The sequence below is a fragment of the Peromyscus leucopus genome, chromosome 2 (assembly GCF_004664715.2).
Source record: "Peromyscus leucopus breed LL Stock chromosome 2, UCI_PerLeu_2.1, whole genome shotgun sequence".
NCBI classification, from domain to species: Eukaryota; Metazoa; Chordata; class Mammalia; order Rodentia; family Cricetidae; genus Peromyscus; species Peromyscus leucopus.
In genome coordinates this window covers 103,506,817-103,529,887 of record NC_051064.1, presented here as the reverse complement: position 1 = coordinate 103,529,887, position 23,071 = coordinate 103,506,817, and the positions used below count along the sequence as shown (strand labels likewise).

General features: G+C 41.0%; 1 protein-coding gene across 1 annotated transcript in view; it reads right to left on the bottom strand.

The window, feature by feature from the left end:
- Ube2u (ubiquitin conjugating enzyme E2 U) overlaps window positions 1-22,420 on the bottom strand; it is a 59,537-nt gene extending 37,117 nt beyond the window's left edge. The window contains exons 1-5 of the mRNA XM_037202732.1: window positions 21,873-22,420; window positions 20,011-20,092; window positions 18,219-18,311; window positions 15,517-15,614; window positions 10,051-10,171 (exon numbers count right to left, since the gene is read on the bottom strand). Coding sequence (XP_037058627.1) covers window positions 10,051-10,171; window positions 15,517-15,614; window positions 18,219-18,311; window positions 20,011-20,092; window positions 21,873-21,938 — 460 coding nt within the window. The 5' untranslated portion in view covers window positions 21,939-22,420. The remainder of the gene's footprint in view (window positions 1-10,050; window positions 10,172-15,516; window positions 15,615-18,218; window positions 18,312-20,010; window positions 20,093-21,872) is intronic.
- Between the last annotated feature and the right edge of the window lie 651 nt (window positions 22,421-23,071).

The window sequence follows — 23,071 nt, the reverse complement described above, 5'->3', positions numbered from 1 at the left end:
TGTAATTTCAAAACTCACCCCCAGTGACGTCCTTCCTCCAGCAAGGCTCTAGCTCCAAAAGGCCCTACAACCTTCCCAGTAAGTGCCACCAGGTGGGGACCAAGTGTCCAAACACATGGGCTGTAGGGCCCTGGCCTCCCAATTTTGGTAGCTGTTTCCTGCTTGCCGATCTTGACCAGATGTCCTCCCTAAGCTAATTCCCTGCCGGTTTCCACCCTCCTGAATGCTTAAGGGAAGTTCCTTGTTTGTGTATTCTGCTTATTGGGCATTAACAGCTTAGATACAAGATTATAAACATCAGTAACAAACTTCTGCCCTCTGGGGTTCTCCCATTGTGCTGTAAGACTATATTTAAGGTTTCCTCCTTCTCTCAATAAATGACATTCGGCATTCTGCTGAGGCGAATGACCCACTGTCTTTTGTCTCTGTTTTTCGGTCTACAGCCCCTTGCTCAGACATAGGAAAGGGGTAGTGGTAGCACCGGCGTTATCGCTACAATGGGCCTGTGTATGAGGGGAAGTTCACATGCAAATACAGTTGTAACCTTTGTATATACTAACAGTGAATTTGCTGAGAAAGAAATCGGAAAAAAAAAAAATCCCATTCATGATAGCTTCAAAAAATTACTAGGAAAAAGCCTAACCAAAGAGATGAGAGCCCTCCACAATAAAAACTTTAAGACACCAAAGAAAAAAAAAGAAGGAAACACAGGAAGATGGAAAGATCTCCAATGATCACAGATAGGCTTAATTAATGTGAAAATAATCTACAGATTTGTGGTAATTCCTGCCAAAATTCTAATGACATTCACAGAACTAGAAAAACCACTCCTAAAATTCACATGGAAACACAAGGGCCCTGAATAGATAAAGCAATCTTTTGCAGAAAGAGAAATGTTGGAGGCATCATAATTTCTGATCTTAAAATATATTACGGAGCCATAGTAACAAAAATAACATGGCACTGTGTCTTAGTTAGGGTTTCTATTGCTGTGAAGAGACACCATGACCACGGCAACTCTTATAAGGAAAACATTTAATTGAGAGGGCTCAGTTTCAGAGGGTCAGTCCATTATCATCATGGTGGGAAGCATGACTACATGCAGGTAGATGTGGTGATGATGGAGCTGAGAGTCCTTACATCCTTGACAGGCAGGTAACAGGAAGTTGACTGAAAGCCACACTGAGGGAAGCTTGAGCAAAAGAAACCTCAAAGCCCGCCCCCATGGTGATACACTTCCTTCAACAAGGCCACACCTCCTAATAGTGCCACCCCCTTTGGTGGCCATTTTCTTTCAAACCACCACACACTGACACAAAAACAGACATGTAGAGCAATGTAGTAGAGCAGAGGACCCAGAAAGAACCCTCTACCACAATAGATACCAAATAGTTGGTTTTTTTTTTTTTAAAGGCCATCAAAAACATACATTGAAGAAAAGAATAGCCCTTTAATCAAACAGTGCTGGATAAACTGGATTTCCATAGGCAGAAGAGTGAAAGTAGATCCACATTTCTCACCTTGCAAAAAAATTAATCAAAACAGATTAAAGACCTCAATGTAAGACATGAAACCTTGAAAGTGGTAGAGAAAAACAGGTAAAACATTTCAAGTTACATGCATGGGCAAGGTTTGTACAGAATTCCATTCTGTAGAATACAACAGTGTAGAACAGTACAGAAAATGATCCCCAAATTTGACAAAGGAGATTATACGAAGTTAAGGAGCTTCTGCACATCACAATAAACAATCACTGGAGTGAAGAGAAAACCTGTGCACCTCAGACAAGGGGTTAATACATAGGATTCATAAAGAACTGTGAATATTGAACAACCCCAAAGCAGCTTATCCAATCAAGGAATAGCTAAGGAACTGAACAGATACCCTGAAAAGAAGAAATCCAAGTGGTATTTGAAAAGATGTTCAACATTCTTAGCTTTCAGGAGACTGTAAATTCAAATCCCTCTTAGATTCCATTTCACCTGAGTTAGAATGGCTTTCAAGGGGACAGATGAGAATATATGCTGGTGTGGGTGTTGGAGATGAGGAATCCTTATTCATTCATCACCAGCAGGAATGTAAATTTATATAACCATTATAGAAATTAGTATGGTGACTCACCAAAAAGCTGAATACATTTCTCAAGGTTCTCAGTCAACATACCTCAGAATTACTGACATAATTATGCTTATAGCTGTGCTATTCAGAGTAGTCAAGAAATGGACCAGTTGAGATGTCCACCAACAGATGAACAGACAAAGAAAATGTGGTTTATATATACAATGGATTTTTATGTCTGTAAAAGAAAATGGGTACAATGGAAAAATCACTGTGTCAAGTGAAACAAGCCACACTTAGAAGTCAGATCACAAGACACAGAGGAAATGCTCCTCAAGGAGGTGGGGAATAGAGAGGGCAATGTAATGCATCTAAGAGAAATGCAGGAGATAGGGAGAGCAGTGGGAGAGGAGAACAGTTGAAAAAAAGAGTTAAGGATGCTTATGTACGAGGACACCCTGAAGAAACCAAACACATTATTTCGTACACTAACCTAAGAAATAAACAACAGGAACAAAAATGAGGGAGGACTATTGATCATATAACTAGGAGCTATTTCGTAGTTTGACCAGGAGGTTTTACAAAAGCAAGGGTGCTGTGGGATGTCCTGTAGGCTGTGAATGTGCTGCTCTGATTAATTGATAAACAAAACACTGATTGGCCAGCAGCCAGGCAGCAAGTATAGGATAGGCAGGACAAGCAGAGAAAAGAATTCTGGGAACAGGAAGGCTGAGTCAGGAGACACAGCCGCTGTCAGGGAGCAGCATGTAATGATACACAGGCAAAACCACAGAACACATGGCAACGTATAGATTAACAGAAATGGGCTAAGTTTAAGTGTAAGAGCTAGTCAGTGTAGGCCTGAGCTAATGGCCGAGCAGTTTTAAATAATATTAGCCTGGGTATGTTTATTTGGGTCTGAGTGGCTGCAGGACCGGTGGGTGAGAGAGATTTGTCTTGACCATGGGCCAGGCAGGACTAGAGAAAACTCCAACTACACAAGGGAAAAAAAAGTCAGGCCATTTGGACAAGAAAAGAAAGATAATCACCATGTTTGAATTGTGAGAAATATTTACAAAGCATTTTAAAGTAATTTAAAAGCACTTACAAAGTAATTACGAAGTATTAAGAAATTTTAAAAACATACATATTGATATAACCAAAGCTATGAGGTGGAATAAATGTAGATGTGAATAGAAACATAAGGGGTCAATCTTTGTGTTTCATAAGATAAAGTCTATAAATAACAACTAATAACTGAAAATCTCAGAAATAGCCAGCAGGGAAGCTGACCTGGAATGTGGCTGCCTATGCCAGAAGAAACAGCTAAGCGCTCTGAGCGTTGCTGCCTCCAGGGGGCAGCACTCAAGGATGCCTGCTTCAGGCTTATAAGGTCTTGCAATTCAAAACTGAGGTCTACTTTTTGTCTTTCAAACCTATAAACATGTTTCACTGACGAAAATATAAACCTAAGATTACAGTTAAAACTAACAACTTAGACAGTTCGCTAAAGTGTTCCTGGCCTGTGTGTACCGCTCAAACACAAGGAGGCAAAGAAGCTGTGCGGTCGGGCAGTCTCAGCGAGGAGATGTACGCTGAGGACCATTTCAGCTTCCCTTCCTGCATCTCCGCCCTAAGTGACAGGATGAGTGAGAGAAAGCTACAGTCGCTGGGTCTCAGGGATGCTTCTGAAGTTTCTGTTATGTGACAAGTGAGCAGTGCCACCGGACTAAATTTCCTTTCCACTGGTGTCTAGAAAATACATTTTCCAGGGGAAGGAGAATTTCCACCCCACCCCCACCCCACATGCCTCCCGATGCATGTATCCAAAAAATAAAAATGGAGACTCACAATTCTATGAAACTTCATCAACTTTCTGTGCAGAGAAAATTTTCTTTAAAGTTAGTCTATGTTATAACGATTTAAATAAATCAGTGAACTAATTGGGAGCTTCAACTGGATAATCAAATGCTTCCGACCATTTCCTAACTATAAATTGAACAGAATGTTTTTGAACACATACACCAGAAGGAGGTAGTGGCAGGAAGCTTGCTTACTCTGTATTCGTCAGGGTACTTCTGTGTGGACTTGTGTGAAAAACTATATCCTGTAGCAATTAATTTCAAAACCAAGTTTTGAAAAGGTATATGATATAAAAGAGTATTATAATCCCCCAGACTTCTGTAATTCCCTTTATTCAGATATTGATTTATCTGCCAGTTATGTATGGTAGTTTGTTGACTCATCTGCCAGCTTATTATCATGTGGTTTATTTAGATTAGCATCTGAAATTTAAAACGATCTTCCTTTATCAAAAGCTACATGAAGACACCTGGCTAACAAAAACAACCAGTACACAAGAATTAGTCACCATTAGCTCCATGTTTCTATTTTTATACTCAAGCTTTTCCTTCAACCAAAGATTTTTAAAATTATATAAACCTTATGTTTAAAATGTCAAAGCAACCATGGTACTCAGAAGATAAACGTTATTTGACGGTATTAAGCCCTCAGAAAGCAAACTTCGCAAGGACAGCCTGAGAAACAACAAAAGACGCAGAGCTGAGGTGAAATCCCCTCATGACAAGCTCGAAGGCCGCAGTCATCAGTCTGGAAGGCAAACAGCTGCTACACATTGGTTCCTTCCATACCTTTCTTTCTCCAAATTTTCATGACTAGCAAGTGTCCGTTGGAAGGTGCTTGAGAGGCTTCTGGTCCTATTTCTGGCTGAACCAGGCAACAAGCCTCTTAGATAACATTGAAAATGGCCGTTTAGCTCGACCAAAGCCGCGCTGGGGGTGTCTGTACAAGAGCTCCATTTTGACGGGAAGTTTAAGCCTGACCAGAGGACTCCATCTGTTCTTATAAGCAACTGGAATTTAAAGAACTGCTTGAGGATTTGTAGGATACTGTCTATCATGAAGGATGCAACTACAGCAGCCTTTGCCTCCAGAGTCTGTCAGCTGACTGATAACTGTCCAAACCGGCACACTCCAAGTAAAAGGGGTTCGATCGTGATGGTCCTGGGCAACCTGGGATGTGTGAGCACTCTAGACAGGGGAGACAAGTCACAAGGACAGGAGCCTATTAGGGCATGAAACAGTCACGGGGTCACCAGCAAACAAGCTTGAACTCAGAGCTTGGATTGCTCTGCAGGCTGGACAAACACTGAAATTACTGGGGGAGCCCCTGGGAGAATGAGTGCCATTTGCGTGTCTATTTGTCACATCCCAGGCTGGGGCTTAGGATAAAATGATTCCCAACACTACTGAGGAAAACGTCTCCAATGTAGTCAAGATACATTCTGGTACAAAGTAGGGCCAAGCCTGCAAATATCGGACTCCAGTGCCTACTGCCTAGAAGGCCTAGGACGGGTTGACTGACATGTAAATGTCAGGACCACGGATTTCTGGAACTACACAGACGAAATCTTCCCTTTGCAGGACATCTCTTCAGATGTCTGGAAAGTGCCTTCCCTCTGTCTTTGATCTTGCATGAGCTAAGTGGTTTCTTCAGCCGTAGGAAATGTGATGTTCCAAGAGGAGCACGCAGGTATTTCAGATGAGGGCCCTCCAAACAGGAGGATAAAGCTATGTAACAGATGCTTGGTTACATTCCCTACTGTTGGTTTACATTAAGCAGCTAGTGTTCCCCAGGAACCTCTTGGTTGAACTGAATTTGGCTATCACACTGGCCTGCCATTTTACACATGCACATTCTTTCCATTCGACCCTAAACAAGTGTTCACCCCATTCAACTTGGAAGCACAATAGACTGGGGATGGTTGTGTGGATTCTCTGGTGCTATGTATGTGGCCTTCAACTAATCTCCTTACCCTTGGATTCCTCCCCGAGGATGAGGCGGTGAGGACAAGATGATTAAAAGCCCTTTCAAGTATTAAGTAAACTATGAAGGAAAATCTAAATCTAAATTTGTGGGAATTTCATTCACTCATTCTACACATCTTTATTCCATCCCCCTGTCAGCTGCTACACTGGACACAGAGGACATAGTGCTCCTCTAAAGTGCTCCTCTAAAGTGAATGCCTCCAGAGATCGTAAAATAAGCTGCCTCATGTTTGTCCCGTATTGACCCAAATTTATATTGTCTAAGATGTGGCAATAATTCTTCCTATGCATTTCCTGGATTTCTTTAGTAGTATTTTGAATGTATAATATAGAAGTGAGGGTTCTTACAATCTTGCAGAGACCTTTTTGCAAGTGTTGACACGCAGTCAGTTCTTATTGGTGTAGTTCTCACGCAAGTCCACACAGCCCTACTTCTTTTTTTTTTTTTTAAAGATTTATTTATTATGTATACAGGAGAGGGTGCCAGATCTCATTACAGATGGTTGTGAGCCACCATGTGTGTGCTGGTAATTGAACTCAGAACCTCTGGAAGAGCAGTCAGTGCTCTTAACCTCTGAGCCATCTCTCCAGCCCCAGCCCTACTTCTAATACATCACTGAGCAAGCTTCCTGCCGCTTCCTTCTCCTGCTGTAGAGAAGCAGATGCTGCCTCCAAATCAGCATGCGTTCCCCCTATCAACCTCACACAGTCATTCCTTTTATTGGGGTCCTAAGCTCTGCTCCCAGAACAGCCAAGATGGCAAGTCAGCCGATGCACATCAACTGGCTTTGGTTTCTACACATTTCACTATTACATGCACATAAAATGGCGACAACTGCTAAAGACTGCTATTTGGTCCACTCGTCGTTTTCTGGGTATTTTTGTGATTTGGCTGGCTTTTCTGAATGGTGTGCTGGTAAAGTTGGGCACCTGTAAGGATGACGTCTACCGATGGAGAACAAAAGGAGACTGACCTCAGAGTTAGTCAGTCTCAATTGTCAGCTTGATGAGATCTGGAATCAGCCAAGAGATGGGCCTCTGGACATGCCTGGGAGGGATTATTTTGACTAGGTTAGCTGAGGTGGAAAGACTCACTCACTACAGTTAGCAGTATACCTGGGGCTTGTGTCCTGTTATTTAAACCTGAGAAAGCTAGCTGAGAACTGGAATTCCTCAGAAGCAACTGCATAGAGAAGGGTTTCCCTAGGCTCATCGGACCTTCACAGTATCACCTAGGTGGCACTGGTTTTACAAGCCTGAGAGATGCAAGATTGAGGGAGTCATGAAGTCCTGATCCATAGTTCCTGCAAGTGTATAAGGCAAGACAGTGTGGCAGGGTTGGAGTCCCTGCAAGGAGGCCCTGAATGGGCACTAAAGGTGGAGCCCAAGTTATAAGGGAGATGTCAGGATGTTGGGGATGTCAGGAACCATGGGCTGTCTACCAAGGTAAGCTACAGGTGTAGAATGGAGCTGGTATGAGAGATTCTATACAGGCTGGAGGCAGCAGCACTGGAGGCAGAGGGGGCAGAAACTTCGTGAAGTCCAGATGATCCGGTCATGAGCTCCAGATACCAGGCATGGAGAGGAAGAACTTGGTGTTTTTCCTACTGGACTTGGATCTTGCTTTGTTCTGATCATTCTTTGGTATGTCCCCATTCTTCCCTTTTGGAATATGAATGCTTATTCTGTACCATTGTATATTAGAAGTACTAAACTTGTTTTTATTTTGTAGGTGAGAACTTTGGATGTTTACATTGGTGGAACTGTTAGTGACGACAGGGACTTTTGAAGTTGGATTCTATTTTGCATCATGAGATGAACATGAGAGTTTAGGGATAAGAGGTGGAAGGTATTGGTTGAAAGTGATGTAATTGGGTGTCATATTGACAGGGACTGGAGCTGCAATGCTTAATCTCTATTGTCAATTTAATGAGCTCTAGAATCTCCTAGAAGATGGGCCTGGGCATACCTATGTGCTATTCTCTTGATTAGGTTCATGGAGGTGGGTAAAACCAGCTGCTGTGGGTGCCACCATTTCCTGGGGGTGGGGCCTAGACTGCATACATAGGAGAAGGCTGGCAGAGTACCAGCATACATTGCTCTCTGCCTCTTGACTGTACATGCAATGTGCCCTCCTACTTCATGTTTCTATCCTTGTGATTTCCCCACCACAGTGGACTCTAACCGCCATCTATAAACCCAAATAAGACTTTTTCGTCCTTAAGTTGCATTTATAAGATTTTTTTTAAGTCACGGAAAGAGGGAGAGTAAGCTAGTGCTGGTTTGTACTTGAGTCAAGGTCCTGCTGCATAGCTAATTCTGGCCTTGAACTCACTGTCTCTCTGTGTTTGCTTCCCAAGTACTGGAATGCAGGTGTGTGCCACTATACTTAGCTTTGATTTCAAGTTTATCCCAAGGCAGGGCAAAATTGGAATCTATTTTATAGAGTCATTTATTGTAGAAAATTCTTTAAACCCAGCTTTAAAAAAATTGCTATTCACCAGCATATGGACACAACTTCGCCATACAGAATATTTCTTTGTAATGAGGGTATGGCAGGCTTCAGTGAAAGGTTAAATGGTATACACTCATCATTCATCTTATATTTACTGAGAGCAAATACTATTCCAGAGAATGTGTCTATGGATGGTACAGGATCCTGCTAGGTCCAGAAATGATGCCACAGTGAAGCAATGCTATTCCTCTATGTACCAATCAACTTCAAAAGTGCCAGCAGAAGCTGGAAGAACTCTGAAAAAAGAAATGAACACATGTCTTGAGGTATTGGAGAAGACTTCTGATTAGTACTGCTTCATTTGTATCAGATCCAAAAGCCTGTGGAGGAGGAAAAACTGAACTTGATCTCGATGGTACAAGCTCTTACAAGCCTTCTGAATGGACTTCGAAGTGTGGAGTCTTAGAAGGAAAGTAGGGTGGGGTCCATAAAAATATGAGAGAAAAGTATGCAAAGTGATCAAAGTCTGCTGGCTGGAGAGGCAATTCCACTAGTGTGCAAGGTTTCTGCATGCTCCTCGGAGGGGCGGGGTAGGTAAGAAAGAACTAGGCTTCATTGCTTGCCTGTGGGAAAGCCCTCTGGGCTCAGCTGACTGGGGAGACAACACAGGAACAATGGAGGTGGAAGGAGCCAGCACAGCGTGGAGGATGCTGGCAGAGACCCAAGGATAGCAAGAACGAAGTAGAAGACTGGAGTGCTTCCAATGTCATTCCCACAGGACCATTAGGAAGAAGATCTGGGAAAGAAATGCCCAGGAAAAAAATGCTGAATATTTTCTTCAACAAGAGGAGAGGTGGCGACATCTGAGGTACTCCAAGTAGAGTCTGGGAAACATTCATTACAGATGTGAGAGTAAGAGTTAGATGCCCTGATGGGCGGTGGTGGCGCACACCTTTAATCCCAGCACTCCGGAGACAGAGGCAGGCAGATCTCTGTGAGTTCGAGGCCAGCCTGGTCCATAGAGTGAGATCCAGGACAAGCTCCAAAACTACACAGAGAAATCCTGTCTCAAAAAAAAAAAAAAAAAAAAAAAAAAAAAAAAAAAAAAAAAAAAAAAAAAAAAAAAAAAAAAAAAAAAAAAAAAGAAAGAAAGAAAGAAAGAAAGAAAGAAAGAAAAAAAGAAGGAAAAAGAAAAAGTTAGATGTCCATATGATAATGTGTAGATGAACTTTAATTGATAGCATCCATCTCTACCATCTACATGTAGCCTGTAAATACACTGAGCTTAAAATCTTCGATGATATTTTCAAAAGGAACACACTGTGCTGGCAAGATGGCTCAGCAGGGGGAAATGACTTGATACCCAGGCCTGATGACGTGAGTTTAATAACAGGGAACCATGGTGGGAGGCGAGAATGAGCTCCTTCCGTGTTCCTCACATCTCCACACATGCGCTGTGTCTCTCCACTCACGAAAACCACACACTAATAATAAATAAAAAATTAAAAAATTGGAAAAGGATCACACTGATTGGAGAAAAAAATTAATGTCATTTTATTACTGAAAACGGATACAGCAAATATTAAAATATCCTTTACATGTCAACTATTTGCTCAATCATTTACTTGCTTTTAAATGTTTCATGTATAGATGCTAATTGCCAAAGAAGACCATGCGACTAATTCTTACCTCCCGGTTCTGGCTGGAAAAGTTTGTGAATTATTGTTCTGTACATAGGCTCATTATTAATCAACAGTTGGGCTGCTTCCACGTTCACTGGATTTTCCAGTCTAGGGTGGGAAAGCAGTATCTAAAAGAAAACACAAACAACACACAAGTTTAAAATCAAAGTTCCTTGAAATAACAAGACAAGACAGCGCATATAAACTCAATAAGCATTTAGTATGCGCCTAGTATGTCTATACATATTTAGGAAATAGGCATAGAGATGATGAGACACGGAACATCCCCAAGAAACTCAATCTATCTTGGTTATATTTTGTGTATTCATCAAACACTGGGATCAAAGCAAAAGCTTTTTTCCCCTATAACATTTATTCATATCATATAAATTTAAATTGGATTTTTATGTAAAGTAAGCTAAGCATTGGAGAACAATGAAAAAAAAACTTCCATTATATACTGATAGGAGACCACCACATTAGGTCATGGCTAAACCCACAGGTACAGAAGCTGACACACATGTCGATATCCTTTTCGGTCATTACATGATTAATTTACTATCTGTGGTTGTTTTCTGTGATTGTTGTGACGACTGCAAATTACCATCTTAAAAGAAACAATCTTATAGCCTCTGTATTTTTAGGTGGAAAACCCAGGATGCTGGACTAATTTCCAGATTTAACAAGGTCAGAGGCCAAGCGTCAGCAAGCTGGGCTCTCGTCAGAAGAATCTGGATCAAACACTTTCCATGTTCTTGTAAGCATGAGGCTGGCTGAATTCAGTTCCTTGTAGGATTGAGCATCTCATTATTATTCAGACCGTTAGCTGTGGGCCACCAGGCATCTCTTCAGTCCTTGCCTTTGACATTAGGATCTTGGAGCCAGCCATGGTGTGAGAGAACCTCCCTGAGCTTGGAATCTGACCTCTCCTTTGGTTACATCCTTCTTCAGCTGTCTTTGCTCTTCTACCTTGTCATGTTTAGAGACCATGAACACTTGGTGTAGTATAGACTAACGCTCTTGTCTTAGGGTGAGCTGAACGATGACCAAAATTCTGTATGTATTCCATTCACAGTAGTATGTAGGTTAGTGTCTTGGGGGGGGGACCTCTTTAAAATTTTGTACAGCACAGAATCCATGCACTTGGACCAAACAGATGACCAGTGGTGACCATAATTTGCTCATTGGTAACCTCAAAAATTGCTTTCCCCTAAACCTAAAATATTTATTTAATCATTCAATATTTTGAACGTTGCATGTTATAATATGCAGGCTAATAAAATACAGGCAATAGAATTACTGCATGTGTTACTATTTGTGCTGGTTTGTTTTTGTTTGTCAACTTGACGCAAGCTGGAGCCATCTGAGAAGAGGGCACCTTAACTGAGGAGTTGCCTCCATCAGTTTGGCCTGTGGGCAAGCCTGTGGGGCGTTTTCCTGATGAATGTTTGGTGTGGGAGGACCCAGCCCGCTGTAGGCAGTACCACCTCCAGGAAGGTGGTTCTGGGTTGTTATCAAGCTGAGCAAGCCACGAGGAATGAGTCTCTGCATCAGTTCTTGACTCCAGGTTTCTGCCTTGAGTTCCTGCCATGGCTTCCCTCAGGGATGGACAGTGGTCAGAAAGCGTAAGTCAAATGAACCCTTTCATTTCTATGTTAATTTTGGTTAATGTTTTATCACAGCAACAGAGAAACAAACTACGAAGCTGCTTGAATATTTAAATATGGTTGCAGGGCAAAGTGGACACAGCTGTGGCTTAGAAGTTAAGAAAGAAACCATCTAGGCAAGAGAGTTCAGTGCATAAAGGTATTTGCCACCAAGCCTGACTATCTACATTTGGTCCCTGGAACCCACCTTGTGGAAGGAGAACTGACTCCTCTAAGCTGTTCTCTGACCTCCACATGGCCTGTCGCTGCTCCCAAATCAAGAGAAAAATATAAATAAATAATTGACTATCATGAAAAAGTAATGTGTGGTGGCACACACCTTGGGAGACGGAAGCAGGAGATGGCGAGTTCGAGGCCAGCCAGGGCTTCCTAGTGAGACCCTACCTTAAAACAAAAAAACAGGCAAGCAACCTGGCTCACGGGTAAAGGTGCTTCCTGCCAGACTTCACTACCTGAGTTGGAATTCTAGGACCCACTAGATGAAAAGGAAACTTCTCCAGCAGGTTGTCCCTTGCTCTCCATGTGCACGCTGTAGCCCATGGACACAGTAAATAATAAATGCATACAGAAAACCACAAACAAGACCAAAACAAAAAATACCAAAGTTATAACAGACTTTCCCAAATGAAAGTCATCATTTTGATATCTGATATTTCAACAGCAACCAAGAATTCTCTGCTATTACTGGAGTTTTCTCTTTGGGAAACACCTCCTTCAGGCTACATTTTCATGATCATAATAATTGCCTAAATAAGGATTCACTGCAGGTCACACTATACCTTTCAAAGTGGGTGGGAAGCAGATGAAACTAATCTTTAAGAGCAAGCTTTTGGTCTGGGGCTGGAGAGAACCTTGCTCAGCAAGGCACATTTAGTCAATTTTATTGCATCATTTCTCATTAACTGCTGCATATATGAGACTTATCCACATAGTATACACACAGCTTTTTGCATGCATTTAATGATTTTTTTAAATTGGCAATTAGTATATATTATTAGCTATATATGAGTATATATATATTAGTTATATATATTATATATATATAGCATATGTGTAAGTCAGACACACTGCTAAAGGAGCCAAAGAGAACAAAGGCCCAAATTAGCCACACGGTGATGGAATTTCAATAACAAAAAGCTCCAGGGATAAACGGAGAATTCTGGATCTTCAGTATGTGCCTGTAACAGTAGAGCTAGGTTTTATAATATCCATTTGATTGCATCCCATGACTTTGAAATTTGTTTTATGGGTGAGTGTTGATATTTGCCTTTTTATTTTATGTGGAATTAGAAATTTTCTAGTTATTTAAGATTGCAATTTTTGGGGGTGGTAATGACTAGTATTTTTAAAATACTTTAAATATATTTAAAGTACCATCTCTGTGAAAGGCAATGACATGGTAATTAGAAATATGTTTTTTTCATTCAAAAGAAAGTAAGCAACAATTATGGTATGGATTTGTATTGTCCATTACCAATAAACGTTGGTCACAGGCAGTGATTTAAATGAAATTACTAAAGTGTAAGTGAAAACTCAGCTCCTTGGCACATTTCAGCCAGACTATAGGCTATAGTCCAGTAGAAAACAGTTCAGAAAATAATATGTGCAGTGAAGTGCCACAGTGCTTGGACTGAAATCTAAATCCTGTTGGGTACCTGGGCAAAGCAAGTGCCCTGAAGACCAAAGCCATAAATCCTGCCCTGGGAAAAGGAATCAGCAAAGAGGTTCTGGAAAGCAGGGAGGGAGACCGGTGACCCTCTGATGGAGAGCTGGCCCAGCATGCATTATTCAAGATTCAAGCTTTGCTTGGGTTTATACTGTTAGGAGTTCACAACTCTGTAAACTCTTTTTGATCAGAATTACATCAAGCAATGTGAGTGCAGAAAAGCACGGGGGTATAAACAGAAGCCGGATTGCATGGTGTGAGTCTGAGCCCAGCTGCAAAAAGCAGGTCCCCTGCTCTGGGACAGAATTTGGACATAACCCTGAAGAGAATTCAGGAGCCAATGGATGATTCTAACAGAAACTTCGAAGAAAGATCAGAAAGAAATACACATAACATTGAGTTAGAGTTTTTCTAGATACGTATCTGATCATACGTGTGTGTGTGTGTGTGTGTGTGTGTGTGTGTGTATATATATATATATATCTATCTATCTATCTATATCTATATCTACTATATCTATATCTATATATGATATGTATGTCTGTGCACCACATGTATGTCTAGGGTCTGCAGAGACCAGAAGAGGGTACTGGATCTCCTGGAACTGGAGTTACAGACAGCTGTGAACCACCATGTGTGTGCTGGGGACTGAACCTGCGTCCTCTGCAAGACCAGCAAGTGCTCTTAAACCTTGGGCCATCTCTCCAGCTCCATGTCTCAGATTTCTCTGTCAGAATACAATCTCACACTGATAGATGTTGAATGCATGTTTATAGAAATGAATGAATGAACTGATTCTTTTTAAAAGTTACATTTTACTCAGTCTGTTAAGATGATTCACCACAGTATTAACTATTTTATTTTCAGGAATATGAAATAGAAATTATATTACAATTCTGATGAAAAAAATGGATTATGTTGAGTTATCCTCCAGGTATTCCAGATGGTCAAAATTGAATAATTTATCAGCGATATTCTTGATGACAAGCAGATTCCCAGGGAGGATATTGCTAAGTTTCACTAAACAGTCAAAGCAATGCTGCTGGAATAATTAATTTAGTATTAGATGAGAAAGGAGGGCAGAAGATGGGGTACATGAGTCTAAGGAAGATGGGGTACATGAGTCTAAGGAAGATGGGGTACATGAGTCTAAGGAAGATGGGGTACATGAGTCTAAGGAAGATGGGGTACATGAGTCTAAGGAAGATGGGGTACATGAGTCTAAGGAAGATGGGGAGGGGTACATGAGTCTAAGGAAGATGGGGTATATGAGTCTAAGGAAGATGGGGTACATGAGTCTAAGGAAGATGGGGTATATGAGTCTAAGGAAGATGGGGTACATGAGTTTAAGGAAGATGGGGGTACATGAGTCTAAGGAAGATGGGGGTACATGAGTCTAAGGAAGATGGGGTACATGAGTCTAAGGAAGATGGGGGTACATGAGTCTAAGGAAGATGGGGTACATGAGTCTAAGGAAGATGGGGTCTATGAGTCTAAGGATGTGAGCCCAGCAGTGAATGTGGCATTTGGGAACCAGATGTTGACCTGAGGAGAGAGTATCTTTGGTTTCATTATTCACCAGGTTTGATATGAACACTTTGAGAGAGGGCAGCTGGCATTGTCTAGAACACAGAAGGAAGCTGAATATTCTAAGGTGTGGCCAGTGACTCACCTCTCTGAGACAGGTGAGGCCCAGGAACTAGGAAGAACTTCAGAGGCATGCTCAGTGTTAGAAGCTGAAATAAAGCCTACTGCATTTCTATAATTTAAAACACATCAATGGTTCTTTTTGACTTTCAGAAAAACGTGTATTCTTTGACTGTGAAGGGCTTTAACTATCCATTTCAAAATAAGCCTAAAGATCCACTCTTCAGTTCCTGATGAAAAAATTTTGATTGACACCAGCTTGCTCAGATCCTTTAAGCATTTAAATATGCTGTGTATATGTTAACATGTGTGTGATAAACAAGTGGGAGAATTAAATGTGTTCAAGTGTTAAGTTAGACATGGTGGTGCATGCCTGTAATTCCAGCCCCCAGGAGGTGGAGGCAGGAGAATTGAGTCTGGGGCTGCATAGTGAGGCCCTGTCTTAAAGAGAACCTCACACACAGATAGAGCATAACAGTAACTGTATTCTTACCTGTACAGCAAGTAAGATGTTTCGTAGTGTGTAATTTGTGTTCCAGTCATCCTGGCTGTCCAAAATGTCTATACTGGGCTGACCAGTATATGGGTTTACTGTATTAAAACAATGCATTCATTTTAGTATTCAAAACTTATAAAGCATCATAATGACACATCAAGAGAATTATTTCATCTACTCCTCTTTCTTTTTTTCCTATCTCATATGATGAGAATCACTGCGTGGTCGCCAGTGTCCAACAGCTTTAGCTGATTATAGGCTCCTGTTGCAGTAATTTGATACTATAAATTTCAAATATAGGATTTTTTGAGGCTTGTGTATGTGCATGTGTGTGATTCACATGTACATGTGTATATGGGTGTGCATGCCTCTGAATGCCCAGAAGCCAGAGGAGGAGGCCAGGTGTCCTGCTCCGTAAGTCTCCATCTCACTTCTTTGAGGAAGGGTCTCTCATTGAACCTGGTGGTAGGCTGGTGGTCAGTCAGCCCCAGCAATCCTCTTGCTCAGAGCCCACCTCCCCCACAGTGCTAGCATTACAGGTATGGGTGGCTGTGACTGGATTTTTATATAGGTGATCAGGATTCGAAGTCGGGCCCTTATGCTTCCACAAGCTATCTGCCTAGCTTCAAAACTAGATTTTAATTACAAAAATAATAGTGGACTTGGGAGAAAAAAGTATACAAGAAAATATAGAGTAAAAGATGAATGTTCCCTGCCTAACAATTCCACTCTTAAGTCACAATGATCTTCCATCATGTGATCTTATCACATGAAAAGATACTTTTAGATTTTGTTTTCAAGATTTTTTCATTTAAAATAAATTTGCAGTGTATTTCTAGTTGTATTTATTTATTAAAATTTCCTTACATTCGTTTGTTTGTGTGTACATGTGCACATACTCATGTACTCCAGTATATGTCTAGGGGTCAGAGGACAACTTGGGTGTTGGTTCTCTCCTTCCACAGTGTGGGTTCTGGGGTTGTCAGGCTGCTTAGCAAGTGCCCTTCCCTGCTGGGTCACTTTGCTGGCCCTTTTTAAAAAGATATGGAAGCACCTACTATGTGCCAAGTAATGATGATTCCAGGGACACTGCAGGGACCAAGAAAATCCATCTTTTGCAGGTTTTCCTTTCTCTATATAGGGGAAAGATGTAGTTTTAAAGTTCTACTTTAAAACCTCCTATGTAAAAAAAAAATGCCAACAGATATTGTCATTAGAGTGGGTTCTTTGTATGCATAGGTTTGGAATCCATGGATTCAACTGACGATCAGATATATTCAGAAAAAAATAGCATTCATACTGAACTTGCACAGATATTTTTCTTGTCATCATTTTTGAAACAATATAGCAGATCAACCATGCACATAGTGTTTGCATTGTTAGGTAATTCAGAGATGATTTGAAGTACATGGGAGCGGCTGCAGCAAGGCCATGGGTTAATTGTACTGGGAACCAGCATCCTTCAATATAGCATACGCTTGTGCTACTATGTCTACAGAATAATCTATAAACCTGGAATTTTAACCTGTAGGGATATATGTATTTTATATTTGATTAGAAATTGTCAAGTCACTTACCTAAAAGATCACTATTGTGTCAAGGAATAATGTCTGCCCAAGCCCAATGGAATTCAATTCTAATGTCTTTTAACATTTTTTTAAACAGAAGTGATGAATTACAATATGTTGTGTTTTAATTTGCATCTCTTTTCTTCATAATGAGATTGTTGTGTTGCGTTCCGTCAAACCGGTGTTTGTTCGTGGCTTTCACATTGTTTTCTGCTATAGGTTCTTTATGTATAGATATTCTGTCCTTACCATGAATGGTCCCCGAGTCTGCAGAATGCAGTTTTGTTATTTTTTTTAGTTTGTTTATAATGTGCATAGCTATAGAGGTTTTTAAAAGTTCATCTAGTTTAGATGTCATGGTTTTCAGTAGTTTCAGGAAAAGGCTCCTATACAAGCTCACAAACAGTTACATTACGTTGTCTATATTTTAGAATTCAATTAAAGAAAATGCAATGCTTCAGGCAATCACTTTATATAGAACTCAGTAGAGCAATCTTTTTTTTCCCAAAGATTAAGTCGTCTGGTATATTATTTTTGTAAAATGAAAAATTAGATTCACCTAAAATACTACATGATGCATGGATATATGTATTATTCAGCCATTTAAAATGATCTTTTACAGAATATATAAAAATGCAGGAGAGGGGCTGGGGAGATGTTTCCTCAGTAAAGTGCATTGCTGAGTTTGGTGGCCAGCACTCACACTGGGTGGCTCATTATTACCTGTAGCACCAGCTTTAGGGGGTTCCAGAACCCTCATCTGGCCTCCTCTGGCACCACACTCATGTGCACGACCCCCACCCCTTCACAGACACACGTAATTAAAAATAAGAAGTTTTAAAGTAAAGCTAGATTCAAAATTATATGTCACATTTCAACTGTAGGAAAACGTGCACACAGGAAAATGAGCATGGGTGTGGTAAAAATATCGAAAATGGTTTCACTAACTATTGGGATTCAAAGAGATGCCAATTTCTCTGCCTTTTAAAGTTTCTCCAGAGAGTGTTCTTACTTCAATTATAAGCTGCTAAAGGGGAACATGGTTATGAAACACCCGCTCAAACACCGACTGCACAGGCAAAGCCACACCCGCACAAGTCCTTACCTTACTACGTCTCACTTAGTCCTTACCATTTGGATGAAAAGGAATTGTTACAAATTTCACGACTGGAGGGACAAGGTTGTATTCTGGTGTAAAATCTATTGTCAGCTGGAAAACAAGTCCTGTAATAGAGAAATAAACGATGCCATTCAAGTGTTACAGTTAGCTCTGGCCCGATTGAACACTGGAGGTCTTCCTATGATTAAACCTATCCATAGTTTTCTTTTTTTCTTCAATATTATTTGTGGTGATATTTTATTTGTGCTCTAACAGATAAAGCTTGCCTAAAAATCAGAAGGAGGAGCTAGCCGCTAGTTAACCATACAGGTCTGTACAGACAGACAGGGAGTGATAGAGCTGGGAGGAGAGAGGAAGTGATAAGGCGAGGTAGAGAGAGGAGCTCTCTCTTTCTGCAGAGGATTTCATAGGGGTAAGAACTAGTGGCTGGCTGCTCTGCCTCTCTGATCTTTCAGCTTTTACCCCAATATCTGGCTCTGTTTTTTTTTTTTAATTAATAAGACCATTTAACAATTTGTATTACAATCATTTTTCTTCTTTAAAATTATTTTTTTACATTTGTAGTGTGTGTGTGTGTGTGTGTGTGTGTGTGTGTGTGTGTGTGTGTAAGTTAAAGGACAGCTTGCCAGAGTTAGTTCTTGCCTTCTACCACATGGGGGGCGGGGATTGAACTCATATCTTTAGGCTTGCCAGCAAGTGCTCTTACACACTGAGCCATCTCACCAGCTGCTTCCCCATGATTTTTTTCTTTGGGTAGCCCTTGCTGTCCTGTCTGTAGACCAGGCTGGCCTCAAACTCACAGAGATCTGCCTGCCTCTGCCTCCCAAGTGCTGGGATTAAAGGCATGCACCACCACCACCCAGCTCCCTATGATTTTCTTAAATCCCTTCACAGTGCACAAGGCCATTCTGTGTTGTGAACCAGACCGTTTACCACCAAACTGCACTGGGTTTTAGTTTCTGTCTCCCACAGTTCTGTCCACTCAGGACCTCTGTCCACTGTCCACTGCCTCCTCTCATGTTGGCTGGACTTCCCCTTCCAGAAACCCCAGCAACCTTTCTTGCCTGTAACATGAATGTCCTTCTTTAGAACTTGGCTAATGTTCACATGTCAACTCAAATATTGGTTCCTTAGAAAGTCTTCCTGACTCCTGCAGATGTGATTGCTAATCCCTCTCTCTTCTTTGGCATTCTCTCCAAAATCCATAGCAGCATCTATTATATTTTACTATCATTATTGTTTTATATATTGGTCTCACCCATTTCACTCAAAAGGATCTCTTTTAAATAAGTAACTGAAATAACTCATAGTTATTAAAGTTTATAGTGGGCCAATTTCCTTCAGGATTTGACTTCTGGAAATTTAGGGGGAAATCAGAAAGGGAAAACCAAGAAATAGCTGTGGAAGGCTGACATCATCAGGGATTTTGATAGGTATTCCTGATCTCATAAAGACTGCTGGCAGATGTTCTTGATAAATATACTGTATTGTGTTTGTTTCTTAAAAATACAGTAACATAGGGCTGGAGAGATGGCTCTGTTAAGAGCACTGTTCAGAGGACAGAGGTTCAACTCCTAGCACTCCCCATGGCAGCTCATAAACCCCTGTAATTTAGTTTCATGGGATCTGACACCTTCACACAGACATACATTCAGGCAAAACATGAATGCACGTGAAATAAAAATAATAAATAAAATTTAAAAAGAAAAAACACAGTAACATTAAGGGCTGAGAGTAAGGCATTGGAGTTGATCCCTAGACCTCCACCCCCTCTCAAGACAGATTGATTTTTGAAACACGAACCATCACAAATTGAATTCTGAAGTCCTTGGATCTCAGCTTCCCATTGCAGCAGATCTTCGCTTACAGGAAAAGCAGAAACACCCTGTCATTAAAAAATAAATAAAATAAAATAAAAGCAGGCTAAAATATTTTTTTGCAGTTTTGAAAATCAGATTCTGGGTTACATTGAATTTCAAAATCTTGACTTTTTTCTTGATAGTTTATTTTTTGGTATGGGGAATCATTGCTTGTCTTAAGGTAGATGCCACGAAACACACAAAATAATAGTAAATTAAAAATAAATTGCTAAGAGTAGAAATCACTAGTGGTACCAGGAGCTTAAGACTGGGCTGTGTGTTTATAGAGTGTATGTGGAGGGTGTGGCCATTTAGGATCCCAATCGGAAAAGGGGAAAGTAGTTGGGAATTGGAAAGTGTGCATTTCCGGAAAGTTCTGAAGATGGTGGCTGTCATGTGGAAGGCATGATGTAGGGACATTTTCACTGAAAAATTCTGAGCTCAAGTCCATTGTATTTATGAGTTAGAGTTTTTCTTGTGTTATGAAAGAGAATATAAAGCTAATTGTTTTTCTAGTTCTAATTCTGCTGTGGATTTTTTGTTTGTTTTTGGTAATGGATAAATGCACAAAAACATGTTCAATGTGAAAGTATAAAATCCACTGTGCTTCTTTTCCAAATGGCCATTCTCACTGTGTGGAAGTTCACTAGTATAGACTTTAGATCTGGTTAGTTTTGATGTGTGATTTTTTTTTTAAATTTTCATTTTTATGTTAAACTTTATAAAACTTATTTAAGAAAAGAAAAGAAAAATTTCCAGGTTACTCTTGTATATAAAAAAAACTTTTCCTACATTCAAGTATTGCTTCTATGAAGAGATAAGAATGTGCTTCACAGAAAACCATAACAGCTATGCTGAATGTACTTGAATAAGTTCAGCAAATAATTTCTGAGCCAGCGTAGTGAATAAGTCTGTGAGGTGCCTATCAAAGGAAGCACTGTATTTGTCTTTCTGTATTATCTGCACTGATATAACCCATCACTAAATTCTGTTATGCCATAGAACAACAACATTTAGACGGAACAGAAATGTTATTTGACATGAGGTCCACACATCTGTAACATTTATATAGATAAACTTAAGCATCTCCAGAAGGGCTTTTTTTTTTCTCTTTCTTTTTTAATGTGTTTGTAGTAGGGGTGAAATGGATCATGTATTCTGAACTAACACTGGCAGAGCTGTTGTTGGCACCACACTCTTGTATGGATGGCTGTGTTTTTCTATGTTTTTAAAAAGCACCTCTCCTTTCTCTCTCTAATTCATTTTCCATAAATTAGTCCACGGCACAAATGAACACCAATAACTTCACTGGGGGCATTGGGGCACAGGGTAATATTTTTTCTTCTGCATTAAAACTATGAGGCAAAGACACTTATGCCTTGTATTGGTAAAAGAAAAAAGCACTAGAGAGTGTGCAGTAGATTGCAAAAATGAAAAACAACAACAACAACAAAGGATCAGAAAATGATGGAATGGATCCTGGGGACAAATCTATACCGACTCTTTCTGAGTGCTAGTTTGCTAGTAGGAAAAGGAAACACTACTTAGTTTCTGATATTAATGAGCATGAACTGAATCTGCCCGTCACTCCTTGACATGGTCTGATGCCCAGGGCTTAGAGAAATTGTCCCTCACAATGTACTTAAAATTGTTACCCATCATTGCTTTGAAACAGTAGTCATTATTCTGGAGTACTGTAGTGGGAAAGTCGGTGTAGTTAAATCGTGGTTTATGGAATAAACACGGACCAACCTGCTTCTTAAACAGTGTCACTGGATGAAACAAGCCCCCACGCCCCGAACTTACCTCATTTCTGTGCCGTTGGAGCTCCTCGAATTCTTTTTGCAGTAAGATGTAAGCCCTGGAGTGCATGGTGAGGCAATGGAGGGACGAACGGTCACCTGTTCCTGAACGACTTAGGTTTACTCTTGGCGGAGGTCTCGGGTCACCCTCGGACGCCTGGTCAACGGCTCCCCAGTGAAATGACTGCTAAGTAAGTTTACGATTTAACAGTGACTTTCCCACATCTGATCCCTCCAAGCCGAGATTTGCAGAAGGAAGACGGGGGTCCTTCTTATCTGAGATGTCTCACTGCCAGCCACCTCCCCCCAAGACAAACTTGAGAGAAGCCTGTGTTGTTGGCACGTGAAGAGGGAATGGAAAGAGCAATCCCAAAGCAGCGCCGACAAGTTCTCTTTCTACCTTACAGGTGAAAGCTGTGTGTCTGCTCAGCCAGACAAAGCAAACTAGTTGCTAAGCAACAGGCCTCTGGAGGAGGCGCCACACTGAGATTGCATTTGCTTCAGCGTTGGAACTGTAGGTCCTCTTAGCCAATCGATGAACGGTTTCAGTGGGGAAGGCCAATGAAGTCAGCATTCAAGATGACAATCCCCGCCCCTCAGTTCCCCTGGATACCGCTAGTATTGAGGACCTTCCCTTGTGCCAGGGCTTGAACTGTAAATTGTAGAAGCTTCTCACGAGTGCCTGTCCACCATGAGCCTTTCTCTTGGACTGTCAGTGTAATAATACATGGCTGGTACCCCAAGCTCAGCACTCAACTGCCCTTTATAAAACTCTTCCAAACTCCAATTTCTAAAACCAAAACCATTCCTGCTTCCCAGCTATGCTTCTACCCCAATTTATTCACATCTTTTCCAGCCTGGAGAGCTGAAAGCAACCCCAACCCTCTTCACGGCTTGGACTCATTCACCGAACTTCACTCAAGTTAACAGTCTTGTCACTCACTCGCCTTGACCCAGAGCATCCTCTCATAGGACCGCCGACCGTCGATTTAAAATAATATGTGAACATGTGATTCCTGCTTAAAGTACTTTAATAGGACCTTGCTATCTCCCCAGATCGTTTGGCCTCCATCTTCAGCCTTTTAAACGTCGACTGACTTCTCCTATTCTGTTTCCTCTCACCCTGATTCACACTTGAGGTGCCCTGGGTCCTGAACTGTGTGCGCTTTACCGTGTGTACCAACCGTCCTCTCTACCTGGATT